The following is a 26,567-nucleotide window of genomic DNA, read 5'->3' as shown; positions in this document are numbered from 1 at the left end:
GTAAGTAATAAAAACACAAAATGGTGGAAAGATTTGGCAGGTCTGGCAGTGTCTGTGGAGAGGGTCTGAAGAAGTCACATTGGATTCAAAACATTAACTCTGTTTCTCTTTCCACATTATGTTGCTTTTACTTGCAGGTAATAGTTTATGTAAATTGAATTTCAGACTGGGATCTTCCACATCACATTGTTCCTGCCATGCTAATGTTCAGCCATTAATTTTTGCCCTTATATTGCAGGCACTTGGAGCTTTAATATTAGCAGTTAATGTTATAATATCCATTTTTAAAAACTAATTCAAGGCACGTGGGTTTCACTGGTTAGGCCAGCATTTAGTGCCCATTCCTAATTGCCCCTTGAGAAGATGATGGCGTGCTGCCTTCTTGAACTGCTGCAGTGGGAAGACTGGAGCTAATAATATTAGTTTGTGTTCAAGAAATAATAAAATGTACAAGGGTTAGAAATAAGTGAGTAGATGAGGATTTTACTTTAAAAAAAAAATCAGATTCACGCTCAGAATTACAATCGGCTTCAGAATGCCAAATAAGTACATCGAAGCCAACGTCAAAATCGAACCTTTTTAGGGCCATGCACGTATGGAAAATGATAATGCAAATGACTCATCTGTGGACAGAGAAACAACGTTTCAGTCTATGACCTTTTATCAGATATTATTAACTCGAAAATGCCTTTTCTGCATCACTCCTGTTGCTAACTATGCTTTTGTGTAAACATATGTATTTTGCATATAACATTGTGACAATTAATGAGTTTTGCTACATTGCATTGAGTTACTCCTTTGCTTCTTGCCTTTATCAATGATGGCGACCCCCCTCCCTTCAAATGGACACAATAAGGGAAAAACGCATGCGCCTGATAGCAAGGCGGCAGTGGGAGGACAGCGTGTGCGCAGGCGCGGGGACGAGACGCCATTTCCGGCTGGGCACTTGCGGGTCCCGGATGGGATGCGAGACGCTTGTTTAACTCGTGAGGTCCCGGCTCAGAGGCGGCGGCGAGAGGTCGCTGGGGGGTGGGGGATGGTGGCAAGGCCCGCAGCAAAGCCGCGAGAGTCTGTGAGTATGTCGGCCTGGGGGGGATGAGGAGGAGGAGAGAAAAAAACACGGGCAGGTTTTGTTTTAAAATAGGGCGAGCGGGGGGGGGGTCGGTCAGGAGGTGGGGGAGGCTTCCGCCTTCCCTCCGCAGGCTGCTGCAGTCCCGCAGGCCGCGCCGCCAGCCCCATCAGCGCTTTATAAACTTTCCGCTCGCCCCATCCTACAACCTCCCCACCCCCCCAACATCCAGCACCGACACCCAGCCACCCACCCACTCCGGGGAGGGTGGGGGCTGGAGGCCAAGGCGAGTTCCAGTGCTTGCATCTGCCCCCTCCCCCCGGCCTCAGTTAATGTTCTGGAAGCATCTGGAGCTGCTCTCTCCTTTAAAAGTGACTTGTCGGCCTATTTACCTTTGTATTCTTCAATAAAGCGAAAGGCAGCGTTTCAGAGTCTGCCTGATCGCATTAAATGCACCAGTGGGGGGAGGGGGAGGTATGGGCCTTTTTCTGACTCTTGACAAAGTATTGGTGCAAAGTTTTGCGTGGAAGTTGCCCTGTTTATCCGGCCATTTGATCTGCGTTTGACGCAGATATTTTTTTTGGACTCGAATTGGGGATGGTGGATCAGTCCTGTTAACTCCTGAGGTCACCAACTCCTGTGATGTCACAGCAGTTCCCCTTGAGATCAGGCCAAGATAGTCTTAACTGCCCTCAGAGCATCACAATTCCAGTCGGTTTTAACTGTTGGAATACAAAGTGGCTCTTTTGACCTTCAGTCGAGCAAACTAAAATAAAAGAAACCCCTGGTGAGTCTCACTCCTGAGCCTATCCATTCAGCAGCAGTGGCTGCCACTTTCCATCAGTCTCATTAGCTCACCGTCACTGTCAGAAGTGTCACTTTCGGGGCAGCACGGTGGCGCAGTGGGTTAGCCCTGCTGCCTCACGGCACCGAGGTCCCAGGTTCGATCCCGGCTCTGGGTGACTGTGTGGAGTTTGCACATTCTCCCCATGTCTGCGTAGGTCTCGCCCCCACAACCCAAAAGATGTGCAGGCTAGGTGGATTGGCCATGCTAAATTGCCCCTTAATTGGAAAAAAAATAATTGGGTATTCTAATTTTTTTTTAAAAAGTATCACTTTCTATCGATTTCATTGGTCACTAGTGACCATGTAGCTGCATGTTGCACCCTCTTCAATTTACCAGACCCTGGACCAGTGGTGGTAAAGATGGATTTAAGTCAGGCTGAGGATTTGACCGTCCTCAGCTTGTGCAGTAGTGCTAATGTTGTTCTTGGGGAAAGGACAACTGTCCTGTCATTGTGTAACATCTGTGGGTCACTTGCGCAGTGGTGTTGCCAGAATTTTATAACTACCATCAAAGGTTTGTTTTGTTGAGCAGGAAGGGCAAAAAAACAATTGAGGTAGCAACAGAAAAGAGGAGAGTGAGTGTTGACATTGTGGCAAACATGGGGCAAGGGTGTGGAGTGTGTGTGTGGGTGTGTGCAACCCAGATTCAGTCCTGTGTGCAATATTAAGTGAAATAGACCAGTATTTTTATTCATAAATACATTTTTGCATCCAACAAATAATCCTGACTATTTCGGTTGACTTTGTTGAGTCATTCTGATTTGTGAAAATATATAGTATGTCCTCTTGTTAGCTGTCAGAATTGGGATTTTTACAATTTGTAAGCATCTTTATTGCTGTGAAGGATTGAATCAGTCCAAGCTAAATCACCCCTCCTATGCTATTATTACATATACAACACTACTCCATGGTGTGAAGTGTTTCTTTTAAAAGGTAATTAAATTTTAAAAAAATCAATATAGATTTATCTTCTCCCGCTTCCCCATTCCTGTTCTTACTCCTCCAAAATTGCTGGCTCATAGCAAATCTAATTCATTTTTATAATTCCACTGTATTTCAGGTTTAAAAAAAATACATTTGTTCAGCTGTGGTGGTCTTCATGCAGCTACATTTTTCATACTGCTATCCTGAACTGAAGCAATAGTAATACTGATGTGCATGTTTATGTAAAATGAAGTGATTTAATCTGCAGCTGCTGTCGTACTTGATACTTTGAGATTGTGAGCTGGGTGTTGGATTGAATGGTGGGTGGATCTGCTGAAGTTCATTGGTTGAGTCCTGGCCAGCCATTTTTAGGAAATGATCATAATATTCATTGTTCCTGACAACATAATTTTTCTGTCCAAAATGTGAACCAGATAGGCGTAACCAGCTTTTCCATGATATTTGTATTGGTTACTTTAAAATGTTTCTAAAGCATCATTTCATGGCGTTGACTGAAATCTCCAGAGTATCAACCAATAAATAAAATTTGAAAGCTATTTGAAGCCAACATTGAGAAAAGGGAATGGCACTTTATTGTGGAAGTTGTTAACAACCATTGCAGCATGGATTATTTGCATCTTTTTTTCTTCTCACCAGGAGCACTTTAAAAACAAAAATAGATAGATAAACTTAACAGTGAATGAGAAATGATAATTTGTTTCATAGAAGTTCAGCTGAGTATCCAACTGCATTTTGAATATTTTTAATGTCCAATACTCTGTACTCATTTGAAAATGTTAGATGTAATGCAGAGATTATGAGCACTGTCGCTGCCAAAACATTTAATGACATTTACTGGAAATAATGGGAGGAAAACAGAGCTACTTGTATTCGAGGGCCATGGCTTGAAATCATCTCAAGACGAACATTAAAGTATTGAATATCAAAAAAGGGACTCGGGATTGTACTTGATGTCCACGTACGGTAATTATTTAAAATAGGAGACTTGCTTCCCTTGTGACTCTATGGTAAATGCACCACCCTGTATGACCTTCATACAAAGAGAAAAAGATAATTCTAGATTTAGTTCCTAATTTGTGCTAAGCTAGCTGATCCCTGAGCTTTTTGTTCCTTGACTGATAAAAGTCTTTTTCTGCTTGGTGATCGGAAACAGGATTGGACTGGCTGTGATGCTCCCAATGGTGGAATAACCTGTCAATCCCAATCACCGTCTAGGGTCACATTTGAAGAAAGTTATTTTGGTGATGTCCAGTGGCATTGTCAGTGTAGGAATCCGTCTGTAAAGGATGTGGCAAACATCCATCATGAAAGATGATGATTTAACTGCCATGCTGCAACATCTTGAGTTTCTGAAGATTCAATTGTTGAGTGTCAGTACTTTTCAAAGATGGTGCAAGTGTAAGTCACAGGTCCCAGGTTTGATTCCTGGCTTGGGTCACTGTCTGTGCGGAGTTTGCACGTTCTACCCGTGTCTGCGTGGGTTTCCTCTGGGTGCTCCGGTTACCTCCCACAGTCCAAAAATGTACAGGTTAGGTGGATTGGCCATGCTAAATTGCCCGTTAGTGTGCAAAGGGATTGGGTGGGGTTGCGGGATAGGGTGGGGGTGTGGGCTTAGGTAGGGTGCTCTTTCCAAGGGCCGGTGCAGACTCGATGGGCCGAATAGCCTCCTTCTGCACTGTAAATTCTATGATTCTCTATGATGAAGCTTGCAGATTATTAATTCTTGAAGCCTGATGTGCTTTCCTCTTTGCTATTCTATCTTTTCCCTCTTAATCGCCACTCTTTGGCTCCCATTACAGCACAGCCCTCTAGTAAATGTAAAGTCGCCAGATGACCATTGGTGCTATCCCTTTTGAGGGGGAGAGCTGACTGGTGGTGATTTAACCTGAGGATGACCACACCTCAGGTGAGGGGCAAGGTTGAGAAGGCGAGGTCTTCATGAATAACCTCAGCCAGTATGGGAATTAAATCCGCGCTGCTGGCATTGCTCTGCACCACAAACCAGCTGTTAGCCATGTTTTTCCAGCATTCCAATTACAATTATTCATAACCAGAGACTATGTCAGATTAGTGGCCTTAAAGCTTCTTCAAGTTCTCCATACGAAGGATTCTATTTGCGTTTCCTTTTAGGTAACAAAGCCATCGGCAGGCCTGTATTTCAGTAATGTTTTTCAACGTAGTAAGACCATATGACATAGCAGAATTAGGCCATTCGGCACATGGAGTCTGCTCCACCATTCAATCGTGGCTGATATGGTTCTTATCCCATTTTCCCTGCCTTCTCCCCATAACCTGTGATCCCTTTATTAATCAAGAACTTAGCTATCTCTAATGGTTTTGATTTCTTAGTATAACAACGTGAGGATCTTTAACTTCCCACTTGATATGGTAGATAGGCAGCATCTATGAAGCGAGAAATAAGAGTTAACATTTTGAGTCCATATGACTCTTTGCACCGTTGATGGCAGATTGCTTGTTGGGTTACCAGATCTGGCAGTGCAAGCTGGAATAATATCGCCAGAGGTAGTCGTTTAACATTGGGTGCTAAACATTGGATCATTTTAAACAGGTTTGGCATCTGCTTCAAGTTAGGTCCCAAAATCATGTTCTACATTTTTTTAAACAATTAACAAGAAACTGGTTTCAATTTCATTTTTGTTTAAAAATTAATTCATTTTGAAAAACTCTCTTGAAGTAGTTGAGATTGATGTAGCTTGTTAATGTATACATATTTGCTCCTCTGTCAACCTTGATGTTTAAGCTAGTTGTCATTGTTGGGTTGAAGTTCTTGACCAATTAGCTGTTGGTTTTTCAACGGTAGAATCAGTAGAATCAGACCGATGGAAACTCTCTTCTAGTTTTGTGTTGTCAGAGCTGCTACCTACTGGTTTTCATAAATCTTAGCAAATTCATCTCATCCTAGCCGTCTTTTAGCAGATCAATTTGGCATTTATTTTCCACGTGCAGGTCTGTACTGTTTTAATATAAATGGCAGATGTATTCTTCTGGTGTGTGCTGGTAATTACACTTAATGCATACTGTTTCTCTGAGAACCTTGGAGTTGAGCAGGCAGAGCATTGTCTGGGTTGAGATGGAAAGCGAGCCAGATATTTGGGAAGCTTTTAAGTGCTCTGAATAGGAAGTAGAATTTTGGTTTTCAAAGAAGAAGGTTACAACAAAGGCAGGCATGTCATTGATGACACGGTACTTGGTGATGGAAAGTAAAGTTCTTTTTTTCTTGTTGGAGGATTTGCTGGTAGCAATCTTAAAAATATTTCACCCCATTAAAGGAATTTCCACTGCACTGTATACATTTTTCTGTGTTATAGATGATGACTGGAATTGTATTGCTCGGTAGCCAGTACCAGCAGTAATCTGTACTTATTGGCAGCTGCTTGATAATGGATTCTCTGGGTAAATTGTGTAGTGCACAGACTGAGGTTGAATGGGGGTTGGGGAACGGTTAAAATCCATTCAGGGGGTTCGGATGACAAAATCAGCTCTGTGATAGCAGTTACCAGTGGATTAGCCGGGGCTGTTTAGCACAGGGCTAAATCGTTTGCTTTGAAAGCAGACCTAGGTAGGCCAGCAGCATGGTTCAATTCCCGTACCAGCCTCCCCGAACAGGCGCCGGAATGTGGCGACTAGGGGTTTTTCACAGTAACCACATTTGAAGCCTACTTGTGACAATAAGCAATTTTCATTTAATTTCATTTCATTTGGGGCGTTTATAATTTTATCTGTGGTGGATTATAGGGAAGTGGCATTGCCTTTTGTATGAAATAATCTAATTGAGGGGTTCAAATAACATCCTAAACCACAAAAGTACCATCTGAATTTCACAATTGGATCAATGCATTCAGTTTCCTTCAGTCCCCATATCTTCAAATTGTGTCTTTTCCCTCTGACTGTGATGCAGTGGAGCTTTATGGAGCTTTTCAGTATAGTGGTGTGAGAAAGGTCAAAAGATGTGTCATTTTAATGACATACCTGAAGACATTCTACATTTAATCAGATGATGGGTTTTGTACCAGTTAATTATTGTCAGTGGATCAGTAAGTTTATAATTGCGAACTGTTGTATTGCGCCAACCTGAGCAGGCAGCAGAAGCATTTAGTCTCCAAACTGAAATGTTGGTTCAGATACAGAAGGAACAACAGAAATGAATGCAAATGTTATCCGAAAGGAGCACCAGACTTAATAGTGGCTACTTCACTCATTCAGTGTGTAATTTACTCACTTATGTCGACTTGCATTAACAACTGATTCTTTTCCTTCCTTGCACTTGTTTTCAAATTTCCAATATTCATTGTTGCTCCATAATGGGAACTCCAGGAATTTCACTGCCATCATCTTGAATTTGAAAGAAAGTCTTGAGTGTGTAGCATTTAATTACCATTAGCACAGCCAATTCTATGCTCCACAGCCTGTGATGTTCATAATGATTATTTTCACACTAGACTCCCACTGTGTACTTTGTTCTGTGTGCACAGATACAGGAACACTTGTGCTTTTGTAGGAGCCAAATGGAGTACTTCGACTGAAAGTACTGGAATTACTCCTTATAGTTACATTATCAAACATTTGCATGATTGCAAGCTAGAAGGCCAGTTTATGTAGTTTGAACCTTTCTCCTAGTCGCCCAGTTAGATCTGAGATGTTTTATCCTTTTTGCATTAGGGTTCTATGTCTCGTTGTTTGCTGTGAACCAAGTAATAGTAATAATGAAGTTACTGTGAAAACTTCCCATTAAAGTAGAAGCCTTCCTCTGCTGAATGCCACTTGCCATACTTTGAGTAATAATGGTCACCTACTTCTATTGCGGAAAGCTAATAGACTGGTAAACTTCAGGTTCATAGGTGGAGAAACTTGGAACCTGGTGTTTCCCACAGTGCACGATGGTTTCAGTACATATTTGGTTGGCACCACCCTCAAATTTGTCCATAACACTAATGACATGCCTGTTCTAGTTGGTTTCCAGTCTCGCCTCAATGAATTGTTGAAGAAAGTTAAATTTGCTGTCCAAACTAGCTGGAGCACTCTTACATGTCCCCTGTAAATCAGTTTGTTGACGACCTGCATGGAGATCCTGAACAAGATGCTGACTTTAGTGGCTTCAGTGACTTATTTACTGCTTTCATCTTTAAAATCATTGCGCATGTACAAACTTCTGTTTGTACTTTTACAGTTGATTGGCTGCTAGGGAACCCACAGTGTAAATTGATGAGAGCAAATTACTAGGCAGTACGGTGGCCCAGTGGTTAGCACTGCTGCCTCACTGCGCCAAGGTCCCAGGTTCGATCCCGCCTCTGGGACACTGTCCATGTGGAGTTTGCACATTCTCCCTGAGTTTGCGTGGGTTTCGTCCCCACAACCCGAAGATCTGTAGGGTAGTTGGATTGGCCCTTTAATTTGGAAAAAATGAATTGGGCATTCTAAATTTTTTTTAAATAAAAAGAGCAAATTACTGCGGATGCTAGAATCTGAAACAAAATCAGAAAATGCTGGACAATCTCAGCAGGCCTGATAGCATCTATGGAGAGAGAAGGGTGCTGAAGTTTCGAGGCTGGATTACTTTGTCAAAGCAGGAGAGAACTGGAAGTAGGGTCATAAATATACTGTGTGGTGGGGGTGGGGTTGGAGCAGTGGGATTGGATAGGGACTAGCGATAAGTGGAGATTGATAAAGATATGGACAGAAAGACAAAAGAAATGTAAATGGCGATGATTGATTAAGGTTAAGAGATTAGAATGCTTGAATGGCAGAACAAAGGTGAGCAGTGTGTCAAAATGGCAACAGGGAATAGGGTGTGTGTGTGTGTGTGTGCAAGGGTTCACAGTCTGAATGTTGTTGAACTCAATGTTACTCTTGGAAGGCTGTAACGTGCCTAATTGGAAGATGAGATGCTATTTCTCCAGTTTGCGTTAGGCTTCACTGGAACATTGCAGCAGGCCAAGGACAGACATGTGGACATAAGTGCAGAACGGTGAGTTGAAATGGCAAACAACAAGAAGGTCTTGGTCCTGCTTGCGGACGGACCAAAGGTGTTCTGCAAAGCGGTCACCCAGTCTCTTCAATTTAAAGTAGACCGCATTGGGAGCAGCAAATGCAATAGACCAGATTGAAGGAGGTGCACATGAAGCACTGATTCACTTGAAAAGAGTATTTAGACCCTGAGATGGTGAACAGGGAGGAGGTAAATGGCCAGGTGTTACACTTTCTGCGATTGCATGGGAAGTTGCTGTGGGAAGCGGGTGAAGTTATGGAGGAGTAGACTAGGTATCCCAGAGGGAATGGTCCCTGTGAAATGCTGATAGGGGGAGTGAGGGGAAGATGTGTTTGGTGGTGGCATCATGCTGGAGTTGGCAGAACTGGCAGAGGATGATTCTATGAATGTGGAGGCTAGTGGGGTGAGGTGAAAAGTGAGGACAAGGGGTGCCTTATCCTTGTTCTCGGTGGGAGAGGAAGGGGGTCAAAGCAGAAGTACGGGAGATGGGGCGGACACGGTTGAAAGCCCAGAGTGGGTGGGAAACCACAATTAAGGAAGAATGAAAACATGTCAGCAGCGCAGTTTTTGGAAAGTGGCTTCATCAGAAGAGATGCGGCGGAGGCGAAGAAACTGGGAGAATGGGATGGAGTCCTTACAGGATGTGGGGTGTGAAGAGCTGTAGTCGAGGTAGTTGTGGGAGTCTGTGGGTTTGTAACTGATACTTGTGGAAAGTCTGTCTGTGCCTATGCTCCTGATGGTTCTGCCATTTATTTTATAGCTCTCATCTGAATTGGATCTACCAAAAATGCATCACCTCGCATTTGTCTGGGTTAAATTCCATCTGCCATTTCTCCGCCCATTTTTGAAGCCCATCTATATCCTGCTGTATTCTCTGACAATTTTCATCACTCTCCACAACTCCTGCAATCTTAGTATCATCTGCAAACACGGTAGCATTGTGGATAGCACAATTGCTTCACAGCTCCAGGGTCCCAGGTTCGATTCCAGCTTGGGTCACTGTCTGTGCTGAGTCTGCACATCTCCCTGTGTGTGCGTGGGTTTCCTCCGTGTGCTCCGGTTTCCTCCCACAGTCCAAAGATGTGCAGGTTAGGTGGATTGGCCATGATAAATTGCCTTTAGTGTCCAAAATTGCCCTTATTGTTGGGTGGGGTTACTGGGTTATGGGGAAAGGGTGGAGGTGTTGACCTTGGGTAGGGTGCTCTTTCCAAGAGCCGGTGCAGACTCGATGGGCCGAATGGCCTCCTTCTGCACGGTAAATTCTATGATAATCTATGAAACTTGCTAATCAGACCAGCTACGTTTTCTTCCAAGTCATTTATATGTATTACAAACAGCAGAGGTCCTACTACTGAGCCCTGCGGAAGACCACTAGTTACAGACGTCCATCGGAAAAAACACCCTTCCATTGCTACCTTCTGTCTTCTATGGCCAAGAAAGTTCTGAATCCATCTAGCTCATTCACCCCTGACCCTGTGTGATTTAATCTTTCACACCAGCCTGCGATGCGGAACCTTGTCAAATGCTTTACTAAAGTTCATGTAGACAACATTCACAGCCCTTCCCTCATTAATCATTGTTGTCGCCGCCTCAAAAAAAACTCAATTAAATTAGTGAGACATGCCCTCCCTCATACAGAACCATGCTGTCTGTCGCTAACAAGACCATTCACTTCCAAATGTACATGGATCCTATCCCTGAGAATCTTTTCCAACAATTTCACCATCACTGAGCGTCAAGCTCACTGGCCTATAATTACCCGGGTTATCCTTGTTACCCTTCGTAAATAATGGGATAACATTGGCGATCCTCTGGGACCTCACCTGTGGCCAACAAAATTAGAAGCCCAGCGATTTCATCTCTCGTCTCCCTCAGTAATTGGGATTTATCTACCGTAATGCTTTTTAACACTCCTAACTATTCCTCCCTCTTAATAATGACGTGTTCTAAAGTGTTTATATATCCCTCGGAGACACCACCAATCAACGTGTCCCTCCTTTGTGAATGCCGATTCAAAGTACTCATTAAGGATCTCACCTACTTCTTTGGTTCTACGCATAACGCACTCTTTCTCCCCCCCCCCCCCCCCTACGCATAACGCACCCCCCCCCCCCCCACGTCCTTGAGTAGACCAATTATTTCTCTAGATACCCTCTTGTTTCTAATATATGTATAAAATGCCTTGGGTTTCTCCTTAAAATCCTGTCTGTCAAGGACATTTTGTGACCCCTTTTTGCCCCCTCAACCTGTTTTGAGTTCTTTTCCACTTTCCCTGTATTCTTCAAATGCTTCATCTGATTTTGGTTGCCTATACGTTATGTATGCAATTTTTTTCTTTTTGACTAGACTTGCAATTTCCCTGGTCATCCACGATTCCTGTTGCCTTTCCTGTCTTTCCTTTTTATCAGCACATGCCTGTCCTGCATTCCCATCAACTACTCCTTAAAAGACTCCCACATGCTAAATGTGGATTTACCCACAAACAGCCTCTATAAGGGGTTGTTTAGCACAGGGCTAAATCGCTGGCTTTGAAAGCAGACCAAGGCAGGCCAGCAGCATGGTTCAATTCCCGTAACAGCCTCCCCGAACAGGCGCTGGAATGTGGCGACTAGGGGCTTTTCACAGTAACTTCATTGAAGCCTACTTGTGACAATAAGCGATTTTCATTTCATAGGGCTGGCTTAGCACACTAGGCTAAATCGCTGGCTTTTAAAGCAGACCAAGGAAGGCCAGCAGCATGGTTCAATTCCCGTACCAGCCTCCCCGAACAGGCGCCGGAATGTGGCGACTAGGGGCTTTTCACAGTAACTTCATTTGAAGCCGACTTGTGACAATAAGCGATTTTCATTCATTCATAACAGCCTCCAAATCCTGCCTAATCTGGCTGTAGTTAGCCTTTCCCCAATTTAGCACCTTAACCCTGAGGACAACACTCCCCCTTTTCCATGAGTATCCAAAAGCTTATGAAATTGTGGTCATTGTTCGCCACATGTTCCCCCATTGCAACTTTGATCTGACCGGGCTGGTTCCTAGTACTAGGTCCAGTATAGCCCCGTCTCTAGTTGGACTATCCACATATTGTCCCCAAAAACCTTCCTGGATGCACTAAACAAATTCCTCATGATCCGGATCCCTAGCCCTTGGGAATTTCCAGTCAATATGAGGAAAATTAAAGTCTCCCACTACAACTACCCTATTATTTCTACATCTATCCAGAATCTGCTTACATATCTGTTCTTCAACTTTCCATGGCTGTTGGGAGGCCTGTACACCCCCATCATAGTGACTGCCCCTTCCTGTTTCTGGGTTCTACCCACAGTGTCTCTTGATTCTTCCAAGGTGTCCTCCCTCTGAACAGCTGTAACATGTTCTCTAACCAGTATTTCAACTCCCCCACCTCTTTTACCTTCCCCTCTTGACTCACCTAAAAAGCATATATCCCGGAATATTTAGCTGCCAGTCCTGTCACTTTTTTAACCAAGCTCCATTACCGCAACCACATCCAAGTTCTGTGCATGAATCAAGTTCATCTGTCTTACCTGTTATACTCCGTGCATTGAAGCACATGCACTCCAGACCTCCAAGCCCACTGAGGTCGACCTCCCCAGCCTGCCCTTCCTTTTAGCCAGCCTGGTCCTGGTACCATGCTCATCCCCAGGCTCTACATTTGCTGGCTTACTGTTTTGATTCCCACCCCCCTGCCACATTAGTTTAAACCCACCTGAACCATACTAGCAAATCTCCCAGCCAGGATATTGGTGCCCCTCCAGTTCAGGTGTAACCTGTCCCATGTTAAAGGAGAAATTGTTGAGTGAGAGGGCAAGTTCAGCCAGACGGAGGAGAGTGGTGGTGGATAGGGAGTGTTCAGGCCTCTGTTCGAGGAAGAAGCATAGAACCCTCATCAACCTGGTGGGGAATGGAGGTAAAAAGGATTGGACATCCATGGTAAAGAAAAGGTGGTTAGGGCCTGGGAACTGGAAGTTGTTGATATGATGTAGCGCATCGGAGGAATCACTAATGTAGGTGGGAAGGGACTGGACAAGAGGAGGGAGTATGGAGTCAAATTGAATATAACAGTATAGGTTTCTACAGGAGCAAGAACTTCAGGAAGTGGTTCTGTCATATGGAGCACCTTGAGAGTTTTTTGCTAAATTACTGAATTGGAAATAACTTTTTTGAGCACTTTATATACTGAGCTGTTCAGCCACTGTGTTGATTATAATTATTTTACACCTGAAACAAGTAAGGCTGAATGGTGCCCCATGTGCAGCAGAATGGAAGGATACCTCAATCCCAACTTGCTTCAGTGTTGGCAGAATGGCCTCTGAGTCAGAATGTTGTGGTTCAAGGTCTGTTGCTTGGTTGGGAACACTATCTTGGTTAATGTGGCACTGAGGGGGTGCTCCATTGTCAGAGTTTTGCAGATGAGTTGCTAAATGCAGTTTGCCCATTTGAATTGCTGTAGCAGGCCTGGCATTTTTGGAAGAGGAACAGGGCAGTTCTATTTGTCTCTCGAGTAACACTATCAAAAACCTGATTAATCCGTTGTTTATCTTATGACTGTTTGCGTGACCTTGCTGTATGCAAAATTACTACTGCTTTGCCTTAAAAGCAATGATGACTACATTTCAAAGGTAGTTCACTACTTGTGATTTGTGAGGTCCTGACTATATAAATGTAGTTCTTTATTCTTTACAGACTGAGGAAGAATGGGAAAAAGTTTGGATGGAGGTGTGATGTGATGTCCCATCACGAGGTAGGGCATGAGAAGACATGGAGAGATTTAAAAAGTGAAGATGAGGATCTGCCCTGGGGCATGGCAAAACAATGGAACCTGGTTTGGGTCTTGGTGTAAATGCAAATTGGAGCGTTCTGAATAAGTTTTCATCTGGAGATTGACTCAGCCTGTTGGAAAATGTGGATATTGGTGTCGTAGAAAACATAGGGTGGCACAGTGGTTAATACTGCTGCCTCACAGCTCCAGGGCCTCGGATTCAATTCCAGTCTTGGGTCACTGTCTGTCTGGAGTTTGTTCGTTCTCCCCGTGTCTGTGGGCTTCTCCCGGGTGCTTCAGTTTCCTTCCACAATCCAAAGATGTGCGTGTTAGGTGGATTGGCCATAATAAATTGCCCAGGGATGTGCAGGTTAGGTTATGGGATTACGGGGATGGGATGGGGGGAGCGGGTAGAGTGCTCTTTTGAAGAGTCCTTGTAGCCTCGATGGGCTGAATGGCCACCTTCTGCACGGTAGGGATTCCATGGGATAGGTAACGGGCAGCACTGGAACTTCGAGTTGAAGCTTGTGATATTTCAGAGGTGCAAGTAAGTGACCTTTATATGGGGGAAGTAAGCTCTGTATGTTGAACCATGTTGAAGTGCTCAGCTTTGGACTTGGTCTGAGGTGGGAGCTGAAAACCATGCTGGAGTTGATGGCAGAGCTACAGCATTGCAGGTGGGAGGGGAGGGCAGTGACTTTGATTTTGTGGACATTTAAATTAGATGAAATCTTGACTTAACCTTAATGTATGACAGGAAGCTGGAGAGTGTAGCAATAGTCCTGGGGCAAATGGAGAAGTAAAGTGGATTGGTGTACAGATACAATATGATCTGATACTTAAATCCCTGGTGGAAAATGCCAACCTAATATGCAGCAATTAAGGATGAGGATAGTGTACACTGGAGATCGGAAACATAAACTGGTAGAGGGCATGTTGTTTTTAGTGTGAATCAAACCAGGAGACAGCAGAGGAGCTATAGTTCAGAGGAAAGGAATAGAGTGGTTGATGTGAATGTCTATGGAGTGAGTTGCTGAGGAAAGAGAGTAATACAGAATAATTGCGAACTCCATGCCATTGGAAAGCAGGCGTGCTTAATTGAAGAGTTTGATATGGCAGTATTGGTAGCAGTTATGAACAATGTGCTCTCGGACTTGAAGACAAAGAAAATGGTTATGGTAGTTTGACAGAAAGGAGCAATGGCTGAGGCTAGGAGTTTTTCTTGAGGCCAATTTTGTTTCAAGTGCATGTCTGGTATATTTGTATTTAAAATGCCACCCAGTGCTAAATTACTAAAATTTTTTGGAAGAATTAATTTCTAGGTTTGTTGGTGCACTGCCCAGTTGTGTTCAAATTAAATTCATTCTCACAGTGTGGCTTTGCCTGTTGAAGCCAACATTTATTCCCTATCCTCGGTTGCTTTTGAGAATTTTGTGGTGGGTCACTTCTTGAACTGCTGCACTCCCATGTGATGAAGAGACTTGTAGATAGTTCCAGGCCTTTTATCCAGCAACAATGAACAATCTGCGGTATGTCCAAGCTGGGTTAGTGTGTGATTTGAAGGATTTAAAATGCTGTAAATAATGTTCCTTATACACAGTACACATTGTGATACTGTTATGATGCATGGATCATATGACCTTTTCTACTGTATGGTGATCACCTTTATGAATTGTGGTTTTGTACACCAGGGAGGAAAATAATTTTTTTTAAAACCAAAGGTTTATATATAGAACAGATGGTTCAGCGTGCATTAGAAAATGTGATCTAATTGTCTGGGTTCAAATAAAATTAATAAACTTCTCCAGTTTCATCCCTGTGGTTTGTGATGCATCTGAACCCCATAATTGTATAAGGATCTGGAATACACTTCCACCATCTGTTTCAAGTGCATACCTAGTGTATTGTTACAGCAGTGGCAACTACTGCTGGAGGGCAAGTACATAAGATGTAGCAGAATCAAATGTGACAGCTTTCTTTCTAAATGCACTATCACCCAACCTTATTGTATTGTGCAAAGCTCTTAAAATGAATTATTGTCCTTCCTGTGGCAGTTGAACTAAATCAGAAAATGGATTGGTGCTATGTTATGTGGGCAGGTTCACAAAATGATTAGTTATTCTGTATTACTGCGAATATTTACCTGCACTATCTTCAAGTTTACTGACATAAATATGTTGCCATTAGCTGTTTTGATTATTCAATGCAAGCTAATAGAGAGAACCTTGTAAATTTGAGAAATTTATGCATCGTGTGTGAGACTTGGGGCGAATGAGGTGAATGTTGAGAATAAATCAAAGAAATAGACAATGTTTAATGAGCAAATTAATTCAGATTAGATTTTAAGATTGACACATTTTCAGCTAAACAAAGGGAGTCTTTAAGATAGATCTGCACTGCAGAAAAAATTATATTGTAGTTTAATGATTTTTAGAAATGTTGGGTTTTGAGTTTTAGAAGTGACTCGTGTCCTGAACTGTAAAGAATTTGCAATAGGGTAAAATTAAGTTCAATGCTTGGAATTCTGAGGTGAAAATGCCTATCCTTCCACTCGATTCAGAATTTTGCCTTTCTCCCATAAGTAAAAAGATGCAAGTTGTAGTCTGAAAATTGAAATTATAGGCTCTGTTGGACTTTCAAGTGGGTTTGGGGTGATCTCAGTGTGATCATTGAGTACTTATCTTTCTATTGTAAATTACAGTTTAATCTCATTTTAATGTATGGTTGATAAGAGACAAGAATTCATTTGTCAACTTCTGTCTCAAGTCTTATCTGCAGTATTAAAACAATGTTCTTCACAATGAATATGCATGTAAAAAACACATCTATTTTACAAAATATATTTTGTTTCCAATTTGGTAATTGGTCTTGATACCTTTTATTCAGTGATTAAACAAGACTAAGTGCAAATTTACACTACAACTTAAGCATTGGTACAATGATTTCCAATTTAGCACCAACAAATTTTCAGTCAGAGTTCAGAGCTGGGTGGGCCTGACCTGACTTTGAAGCAGTAGTCTTCCATCACTTTGCTTAATGCTACACGTCCTGTACTGCAGATGTCTGCTAACAAGTCAACTTCTGGGAAAATTCCTCCAAAGATGGGAGTCGACTTGTATGCCAAATATAAAAGTGAACTGCTGGTATGGGTGGATGCCATCTTTTGTTGTTTTCCAGGTGGAGTTTGCGCTTTGTGGTGTGTCTTAAACTCCTGAACATCTTCGCAACACAGTCCATATTGCTTGCTTGAGCTTTTACACCCAGTTATAAGGTACTAGTCAGGAAAACATTCATTTTTATGGGGTAATAAATTGAGCCTGACTGTTTTGTGGCTAAAAAGGGAGTTCAATTTGTATGCCAAGTATATGTGAAAGCATGATTTTAGGGGTTGAAAAAATGGGCTCGTCCTTTATGCCGGGATGTTACATGTCATGATGTACGGCAAGTCCAGTTTGGTTAGCAATGCTGAAAGTTTGTTAAACCGTCTTGGCTTTGCTTAGGCATGCTTCTGTATATTTAATCGTGAAGAAAGCAGGGATTATCCTATGGAAAAGATCTCTGCGTGTGATTATATCCAGGCATCCAATCCAATCCAATGTACATAGCTCTCCCTAAAAAGAACGTTTTGCATTTTTCTGCCAGGCAGGATCCAGCAAGGGTAAACTTTGTTCTGTCTGGCTTGCACCCACAGCAATTGAAGCACACATGCACTTCAAAATGTTTCTTTTTTAAACGGATTGCAGTAGTCACTTGCGAATAATTGAGTCATAGTGTAGCTGGAGCATCTCTAACCTGGTATTGTGAACTTGACTCTGGTGGTTGTTGAGTGCATGGCAGGACATGGATAAATCTAGAGCTTTTTTCTCATCTGGACCCAGGTTCTGAAAGTTGAATAAACTTGTGTCTGAATTTCTGCATGCAAACTTCTCAGCAATAACAATATCGTGATTGCTGCAAGTATACAGCTTTCCAGCTGATGCTTTGTGCTTACCTCTTGCATGACACTCAGCTGTTGCTGATTTGCTTTTAGCAGCAAAAATCTTGGAATCACTGGATGATGGTGATTAAATGTAATCATGATGTAGTTTGGTTATACTTTAGTTTTGTATTCTGGGTAGATTGAAGTAGTGAGAGCATAGTGATTAACTTGTGGGCTATGCATGGAATTGGGGTTTTAATTTCTCTGAGAAAGGGAAAGAAAGCTAGGTACAGTTCTGACCATTTTTAAGTGGCCAAAGTAAACTGATTATTGTGGATTAATTCTCTTGACAGAATTTGTCGAGGTGCGTGCTTCACGTTTAAGGAGAAACAGGATAATTGATTTATGAACAATTGCGTTGTGTCCTTTTTGGAAGTGTACAAACATAATCTTTAACATATTGAGTGGGAGAAAAAATGGCAATTAGCACTGATGTCATTCCTTGAAGTTTGCCACAATTTGGATCAAGCATGTCGGTATCCTTATTCAGATCCATCTTTTTGGGTCAACCAAGCTTTGAGGAGGTTTATGGCAATTGTATGTTGTTATCAAGTATGAGCAACTCCTTGGTGTTGCTTCCACTTGGGAATGGAAGTGTGGCTGCTGTAACAATTTTAATCCAGCGTTTGTGCTCTATCTATCCTGCATCTGTATCATTAGTCTGAGGTTGTTTAGCTTCCACCCAGTGTAAATCAAAATTGAGGCACAGCTTAATTGATGAAAATGGCACAAGATGGTATAACAGGAGATGAACCAATCCACTTTGTTGCATGATCAGGTTGAATCGTGATTATAGATTTACCCTTCGAATCACCAAGAGAAACTTTATTCAGATACAGTTGTAGTAAAGTGGGATGACTTGGTGGACATGGATTTGAGCCTTCATTAGATGCAAAAAGTGCAAGGATTGTCATGGATCTCTATAAGGCGTGTGTGTTTTTCCTTTTTGTAATCTGGCTGAACGTTCAACTCAAACCACCAGTGATGCTCATTTTATTCCTCTCCAGGAACTGTGCATTGAGTACAACAGACAGGAATTTTGTAACGTAACTCTATGCTACTCTGTCTACAGCTGATCTCCGCTTCTCTTCGGTTCCTGCATTTATTTGTTCCTAAACAGAGCCCAATCTGCTCGTGGTACGTACTTTGGAAGTTGATCCTCTGTTTTAATGTTCAGGAGGTGTGTTGCTCAGGCTGACCCTCGATAAGGGCCCGGCTTCTCAGGCTGACCCTTGGTAAGCGTGTACCTGTCTTTGCCATGAGATTAATTTCTGGCAATTATGCAGGCCCAGTGACATAGGAAAAATATGGTTTCAATGATGCTGATTCATCAGTAGACATGGCATCACCTTTATAAGCAAAACTGGGGTCTACATATACTTCATATGTAAGGCTCACTCGATTCATTCATTCATGGTTGTCTTATGAGTAAAGGTTGAACAGGGTAGTCCCACGCTCATTGGAGTTTAGAAGAATGAGAGATGATATTAAAACATATAAGATCCTGAGGAAACTTGATTGGGTGGATAGTGGGAGGATGTTTCTTCTTGTGTGTGGGGAGACTAAAACCAGGATTTTAAAAATGAGATCTCTGCCCTTTAAGACAGATGAGAAGAAACTTCTCAGTGGACGTGTTCTTTTTCCCCCCCCCCCCCCCCCACCCACATACACATACACACACACACACACACACACACACACACACACACACACACACACACAAAAAGCAAAAATAGTGGAGGCTGGGCCTTTGAATTTATTCAGCGTAGAGTTAGACAGATTTTTGTTCAGCGGTGGAGTCTAGGGTTACAGGCAGACAGGAAAGTGGAGCTGAGACAACAACAAATCAGCCATGATCTTATTGAACGGTTGAGAAGGCTTAAAGAGCAAATGGCCGTCTCCTGCTATGATCCTATTCCAGGTTATACTTTAATGTTCCATTCCTGTAGATTTTTCTATACTGAGAACGTAGGCTATTGTTGACTGCCACAATGCATGAGTGAGGACAGGGAACCATTGCGCCTAACCAGATCTTTAAAAAAAAAAACAATTCTAATAGCAACTTGGAGAGGGAACAACCATTTTGGAGACCCAATGCCCAGGTTACGAAACTTGTGTATGATCTGTCAATTATTAAAATTGGTATGGGGAGAGGGAGGAAATAAACAAACAAATCCAGTGGTAGCTGTTTGACTACTCTAGTCGTTGCATTCTTGAGTTCTCTGCCCAAATCCTCGTCCAGCACACAACACCCTGACCTGCACCATGGATGATAGTGACCACAATTCGGTTACGTTTACTTTAGCGATGGAAAGGGTTAGGTATCTACCGCAGGGCAAGAGTTATAGCTGGGGGAAAGGCAATTATGATGCGATTAGGCAAGACTTGGGATGCATAGGATGGTGAAGGAAAGTGCAGGGGATGGGCACAATTGAAATGTGGAGCTTGTTCAAGGAACAGCTACTGCGTGTCCTTGATAAGTATGTACCTGTCAGGCAGGGAGGAAGTGGTCGAGCGAGGGAACCGTGGTTTACTAAAGTAGTTGAATCACTTGTCAAGAGGAAAAAGGAGGCTCATGTAAAGATGAGACGTGAAGGTTCAGTTTGGGCGCTTGAGAGTTACAAGTTAGCCAGGAAGGACCTAAAGAGAGAGCTAAGAAGAGCCAGGAGGGGAGATGACAAGTCCTTGACAGGTAGGATCAAGGATAACCCTAAAGCTTTCTATAGATATGTCAGGAATAAAAGAATGACTAGGGTAAGAGTAGGGCCAGTCAAGGACAGTAGTGGGAAGTTATGCGTGGAGTCCGAGGAGATAGGAGAGGTGCTAAATGAATATTTTTTGTCAGTATTCACACAGGAAAAAGACAATGTTGTCGAGGAGAATACTGAGATACAGGATACTAGACTAGATGGGATTGAGGTTCATAAGGAGGAGGTGTTAGCAATTCTGGAAAGTGTGAAAATAGATAAGTCCCTGGGCCGGATGGGATTTATCCTAGGATTCTCTGGGAAGCTAGGGAGGAGACTGCAGAGCCTTTGGCTTTGATCTTTATGTCGTCATTGTCTACAGTAATAGTGCCAGAAGACTGGAGGATAGCAAGTGTTGTTCCCTTGTTCAAGAAGGGGAGTAGAGACAATCCCGGTAACTATAGACCAGTGAGCCTTACTTCTGTTGTGGGCAAAGTCTTGGAAAGGATTATAAGAGATAGGATTTATAATCATCTAGAAAGGAATAATTTGATTATGGATAGTCAACATGGTTTTGTGAAGGGTAGGTCGTGCATCACAAACCTTATTGAGTTCTTTGAGAAGGTGCCCAAACAGGTGGACGCTATTAAAGCAGTTGATGTGGTGTGTATGGATTTCAGTCAAGCGTTTGATAAGGTCCCCACGGTAGGCTATTGCAGAAAATACGGAGGCATGGGATTGAGGTTGATTTAGAGGTTTGGATCAGAAATTGGCTAGCTGGAAGAAGACAAAGGGTGGTGGTTGATGGGAAATGTTCAGCCTGGAGTTCAGTTACTAGTGGTATACCACAAGGATCTGTTTTGGGGCCACTGCTGTTTGTTATTTTTATAAATGACCTGGAGGAGGGCGTAGAAGGATGGGTGAGTAAATTTGCGGATGACACTAAAGTCGGTGGAGATGTGGGCAGTGCGGAAGGATGTTGCACGTTACAGAGGGACATAGATTTTTCATAAGCTGCAGAGTTGGGCTGAGAAGTGGCAAATGGAGTTTAATGCAGAAAAGTGTGAGGTGATTCATTTTGGAAGGAGTAACAGGAATACAGAGTACTGGGCTAATGGTAAGATTCTTGGTAGTGTGGATGAGCAGAGAGATCTCGGTGTCCATGTACATAGATCCCTGAAAGTTGCCACCCAGGTTGATAGGGTTGTTAAGAAGGCGTATGGTGTGTTAGCTTTTATTGGTAGAGGGATTGAGTTTCGGAGCCATGAAGTCATATTGCAGCTGTACAAAACTCTGGTGCGGCCACATTTGGAGTATTGTGTGCAGTTCTGGTCGCCGCATCATAGGAAGGATGTGGAAGCATTGGAAAGGGTGCAGAGGAGATTTACCAGAATGTTGCCTGGTATGGAGGGAAGATCTTATGAGGAAAGGCTGAGGGACTTGAGGCTGTTTTCGTTAGAGAGAAGAAAGTTAAGAGTTGACTTAATAGAGGCACACAAGATGATCAGAGGATTAGATAGGGTAGACAGTGAGAGCCTTTTTCCTCGCATGGTGATGTCTAGCATGAGGGGACATGGCTTTAAATTGAGGGGAGATAGATATAGGACAGACATCAGAGGTAGGTTCTTTACTCAGAGTAGTAGGGGCATGGAATGTCCTGCCTGCAACAGTAGTGGACTCGCCAACATTAAGGGCATTTAAATGGTCATTGGATAGACATATGGACGATAAGGGAATAGTGTAGATGGGCTTTAAAGTGGTTTCACAGGTCAGCGCAACATCGAGGGCCGAAGGGCCTGTACTGCGCTGTAATGTTCTATTGTCAAGGAAGGGTGATCCAGTATCCATCCCAGCCAGAACAAAGATCAAATCCTGTGCTGTTGGTCTTCCGCCTCTCTCTCTCTCTCTCTCTCTCTCTCTCCTCCTCCTCCTCCTCCTCCTCCTCCTCCTCCTCCTCCTCCTCCCCCCCCCCCCAAACAACCGCCACCATACCTCACTTCAGATTTAATGTATTAAGATTAAAAGGTTCTAAGGTAGGCCTGAAAATTGTTGAACACTATCTTAACTGTCTACAATTATTTACCAATTCATGTGGGAAATTCCATTATTGTTGAATGCAATATTCTGGCTGAGGTGTGATAAGTGGTTTATAAAGATTTAGCATTGCATTATACTGTTTACTCGGCCAAAGATGTTATGCTTTTTTAAGCGTTCTTCCTTAATTGTCTTGTCACCTTCTAACCCCCGGGTTCCTCTCTGTTCCTGCACTTCTTTTAAGATTTAATCATTTAGTATTGTCTCATTTTTTTTCCCGCTAAAATATATAATTTCACATATTTTGTTTAATTTAGTCTGTCATGTACTTGCCTGTGTACTACTGAAGTTGATTATTGTCTACCTCATTGATTAATACATTGACGAGATTCATATCTTTGCAAACTTTGAAATTATGTCCTGTGTGCCCACGTCCGTCCAGGGTATGAATAGGAAGGAAGATTTTTGCTACAATGTATTCAGGAGGGAATACATAGAATACTTCTCTGATTCTTGATCTGAGAATAGGGGAACAGAATTGATGAGAAATAGTTGCATTTTCTGACAACATGCAAATTAGTTTTCCTACAGTGCTCATCCTGTCTATAAATTTTGTCCTGATGTTCACTGCTAAATGCATTGTTTTATCATGCGATCCAAGTTCAAAGGAAGCAACTTTCTGTTGATTTGAATAAGCAGCAGGTAAACCTGACAGTAATAAGTAGTGTGTATCTGTTAAGGAATGCACTAATTTGACATTGGTTGTCTGGTCATAAACTGGTTGCAAAATCTGCCAAAATATATGTTGCATGAACAAGATTTATTTGTGCTTCAACGCAAATGTATTTTTCTACAATTTGTTGAATGTTGTGGCAGTGCTAGCCATGAAAAATTGACATGGTCTGTGCACTATTGTTTAAATGGTGTGTGAAGTATGTGACTGCCCTTGACATCAAAGCAGCATTTTGTCTGAATGTGGCATCAAGGAGCCCCAGTAATTAATGTCAATTGGAAGCATAGAGAGAAAATTCTCCACTGGCTGATTTTGTCCTAGGGCCAAGGAAGATGGTTGTGGTTGTTGGAGGCTAATCATCTCGGCACCAGAATATCGCTGTTAGAGTTCTTTAGGACAACGTCCTAAACTCAACTGTGTTATCTACTTCCACAGTGATCTTCCCTCCATCGTAATGTTAGAAATGGAGATGTAGAAATGGAGATGTTTACTGATGATTGCAAAGTGTTCAGTTGTTATGGACCAGGGTTTAGAGAACCCCAACGTATATCATGGAGTTCACCTGACCACAACTTTTAATAGATTGTGGTATGGGGAGCACACGGCTCACTCTACAGGTGTGGTATAACAGAAATGGAAAAGTAGTTTTAAAAGCAAAACAATGTTTATTCTATGAACTCAAGTTAACCTTTTTAAAACATACAATGAACATCTTAGCAACCATCAATTCAGATACAACCCCCAAAGAATACAACACTAAGAAATCCTTAATAACTTCCCAAACAACATCCAGAAGACAGAAGAAACACCTTTTCAACAGCAGCACAATAGGTTTACATTCACTACTGAGAACATTTTTATAATTCTGAATTCACCAAATGACCAAGAGATAGTCTTTTCATGGCAGAGGAATCAACAGTACACTTGCTCTGTCTGGCTTCAGCGCCAACACTGAAAACGAAACTAAAACACACCCTGCAGCCTGCTCAAAAACCAAAGTAAAAAGCTGACAGACAGCCCAGCTCCACCCACTCTCTGACATCACTGCAGTAGTAAACACCCATTTCTTAAGGGTACACTCACTGCAAATATTTATATACACACCCATTTATAAACACCCATTTCTTAAAGATACTCTCACATGACACAGTTCTGTTCACAACTTCTCAGATGCTGAGGAAGTCTGTGTCTGCAAGGACCAAGACTTGGACTGAGAAGTAGCAAGTAACAAGGGAGAATGTAATCAAATCCCATGAGTCAATGGCGTTACCATCACAACCCCCAGCACCAACATTCTGGGGTCACTTTTGACCAGAAACCTGACTGGACCAGCCACATATCCACTGTATCTACAAGAACAGTTCAGAGGCTGGGAATTCTGTAGCAAGCATCTCACCTTCTGTCTCCCCAAAACCTGTCCCCCCATCTACAAGGCAAAAGTCAGGAGTGCAATGAAATACTGTCCACTTGTCTAGATGAGTGTAATCCCAACAACGCTGGAAGCTTGACACAATTCAGGAGAAAGTGGTTATCACCCCCATCCCCACCATATTAAGCATTCACTCCTCCACCACTGGTACACTGTCGTTGCAATCTGTAACCCCCTCCAAGGCATGCACTGCAGCAATTAGCCAAAACTTCTTCGGCAAACACCTTTTAAAGCTTATGAACTGTCACTATCAAAAGAAAGGCAGCTGGCACGTGGGAACACCACCACCTGAGAGTTCTGCTCCGAATTGCTGATTCACGCTAATGCTTTGACAGAAAACTGAAACCAGCACTGTGGATGTACCTACACCACATGGACTGGAGCGGCTGAAGAAAGTGATACATCGCCACCTTCCCGAGGGCAAATAGGGATGGGTAGTAAACGCTACCTTTGAATGTGATATCCACATTCTGTGAATTAAAAAATGTAATCTTTGACAATTGAAATAGTTATCTGAACAAAGCATAATTTCAAATCAGTAAGCGGTTCCTCAGGAATTATTGGGAGCAAGAATCCTGGCTGTCCATCCCTGCCCAAGGACACTTCCTGTTGTTATCCTATCCTATCTGGATCCATTAAGGCCTTGTTTGAATTTGGGTTATGGGATACTGATGAATCCAGTGTTTATAGTATCAAATGCAGTTTCTGTATGGTGGCAGGTTTATAATCCTGAGTCCATGTGCTGACTTGGTATAAAACAGTTGGATTTAGTTGTATGAATGCTTGAACTTGGCTCATGAACATGTTGCCAAATCTGAATGCAGATGAAAATAATTGAAAACTGCTAAGTACCTCATGCCACAGGTCAGGATAGAATCAAAGATGTCTTTGATCTGATAGTTCCATTCTACATAAATGTTATGTTTCTGTACTGAACTACTGAACAGCTTCTTGGCCCTTATTCCCCCAACTGTAGCCATGCCCTATATCAAAAGGGCACCTCCTATTTGACTAATTCATTCTTCACTGCAGATCAAGAGTGTAGAGATGGATGATGCACACATACATACTCAAAGACCTTTGATAAGACACCACATGGGAGACTACAGTAATGAAGACACATGGTTGTCGACCGCTTCCCTTCTTTATCGAACATCGTCTTCTCTATTGAAGATGGCCTTCTCTGTGTATGTGCAATATAATCTTTTGTACATTTCAGCGTGGCTGTGGAGCTCGATTACATATCTGCATGTCTTTCCACGATAAGTGGGAGGTTGTATTCTTCTTTGTTTTGTTTGTGTCGCCTACAATATATTGTAGTTTGTGGGTAAATATTTTTGGGATAGAATGGGTTGTGTGAGGGAGTTGGTAAGGAGTGCACACAAAAAACACGTGCGCGTGCATTTATTACAGTGGAGATGGCTTATGCTTGGTTAACCCCATTTTCGGTTTTGCACATCTGTTTCCACTGGCTTGTCAAGTCAAGATGATTGAAGATGTGCTCAATTGTATTGAATGATTTGCAGCATCTTTCACGCCTGCGCTGATGAACTTCACAACTGTGCTTTTGGTGCTTTCCAGTGTTGGTACTGTGGCATGATGCTACACTATGGTACATATATTAAATGCAATATAGCTATAAGTTAGATTTGGTTTTTTTTCCAATAAATAATTTGAGTATTGCTGAAAAAATTAAATTTTGTTGAAGCTTTTTGTCTTGCACTCATCAGGACATTCGCAGGAATACCAATGTCAGGAGAAACAACAACTTTATACAGTATGAGATAAGAGTGCTGATTAGTGGGCAAGTGGACTGTGATTGGTAGAGGTGTTTCCATGGACAATGCACCAGTTATAATGACTGTCAGTTAACCGCCAAGCATTGTTTTAAAGTTTAAACCTAGTAGCTTGACTCTGGTCAAGCCATTGCACTGAGGAATGAACTAGCGAATGGCTATTGCTTACTGTGCCTGTTTAAGTTAAAACAAAATGTGCACACATGTGCGTTCTGTTTGTGAAGAACAGGGCCCGGTGTATTAATGCATGTAGCCTCCAGTGCGCGCA

The 26,567-nt window shown here is 42.5% G+C and overlaps 1 protein-coding gene across 3 annotated transcripts in view; it reads left to right on the top strand.

Annotated features, from left to right (window-relative positions):
- Positions 1–941: 941 nt before the first annotated feature.
- Positions 942–26,567, top strand: part of spop (speckle type BTB/POZ protein) — a 147,927-nt gene continuing 122,301 nt past the window's right edge. Inside the window, exon 1 of one of the 3 annotated variants that reach the window (XM_072487099.1) lies at positions 942–1,072. Coding sequence is in view for 1 of the 3 variants with exons in the window: in XM_072487098.1 (XP_072343199.1) it covers positions 965–1,072 (108 nt within the window). In the remaining 2 variants the exon portion in view is untranslated. Of the gene's footprint in view, positions 1,073–13,568; positions 13,624–26,567 lie in introns of those variants that run through there. The other 2 variants (XM_072487098.1, XM_072487100.1) reach the window with 2 other exon arrangements.

Source organism: Scyliorhinus torazame, chromosome 21, assembly GCF_047496885.1.
Source record: "Scyliorhinus torazame isolate Kashiwa2021f chromosome 21, sScyTor2.1, whole genome shotgun sequence".
Lineage (NCBI taxonomy): Eukaryota > Metazoa > Chordata > Chondrichthyes > Carcharhiniformes > Scyliorhinidae > Scyliorhinus > Scyliorhinus torazame.
Note: the sequence above shows the minus strand (reverse complement) of the source record. Positions and strands in the feature narration are given on the sequence as shown.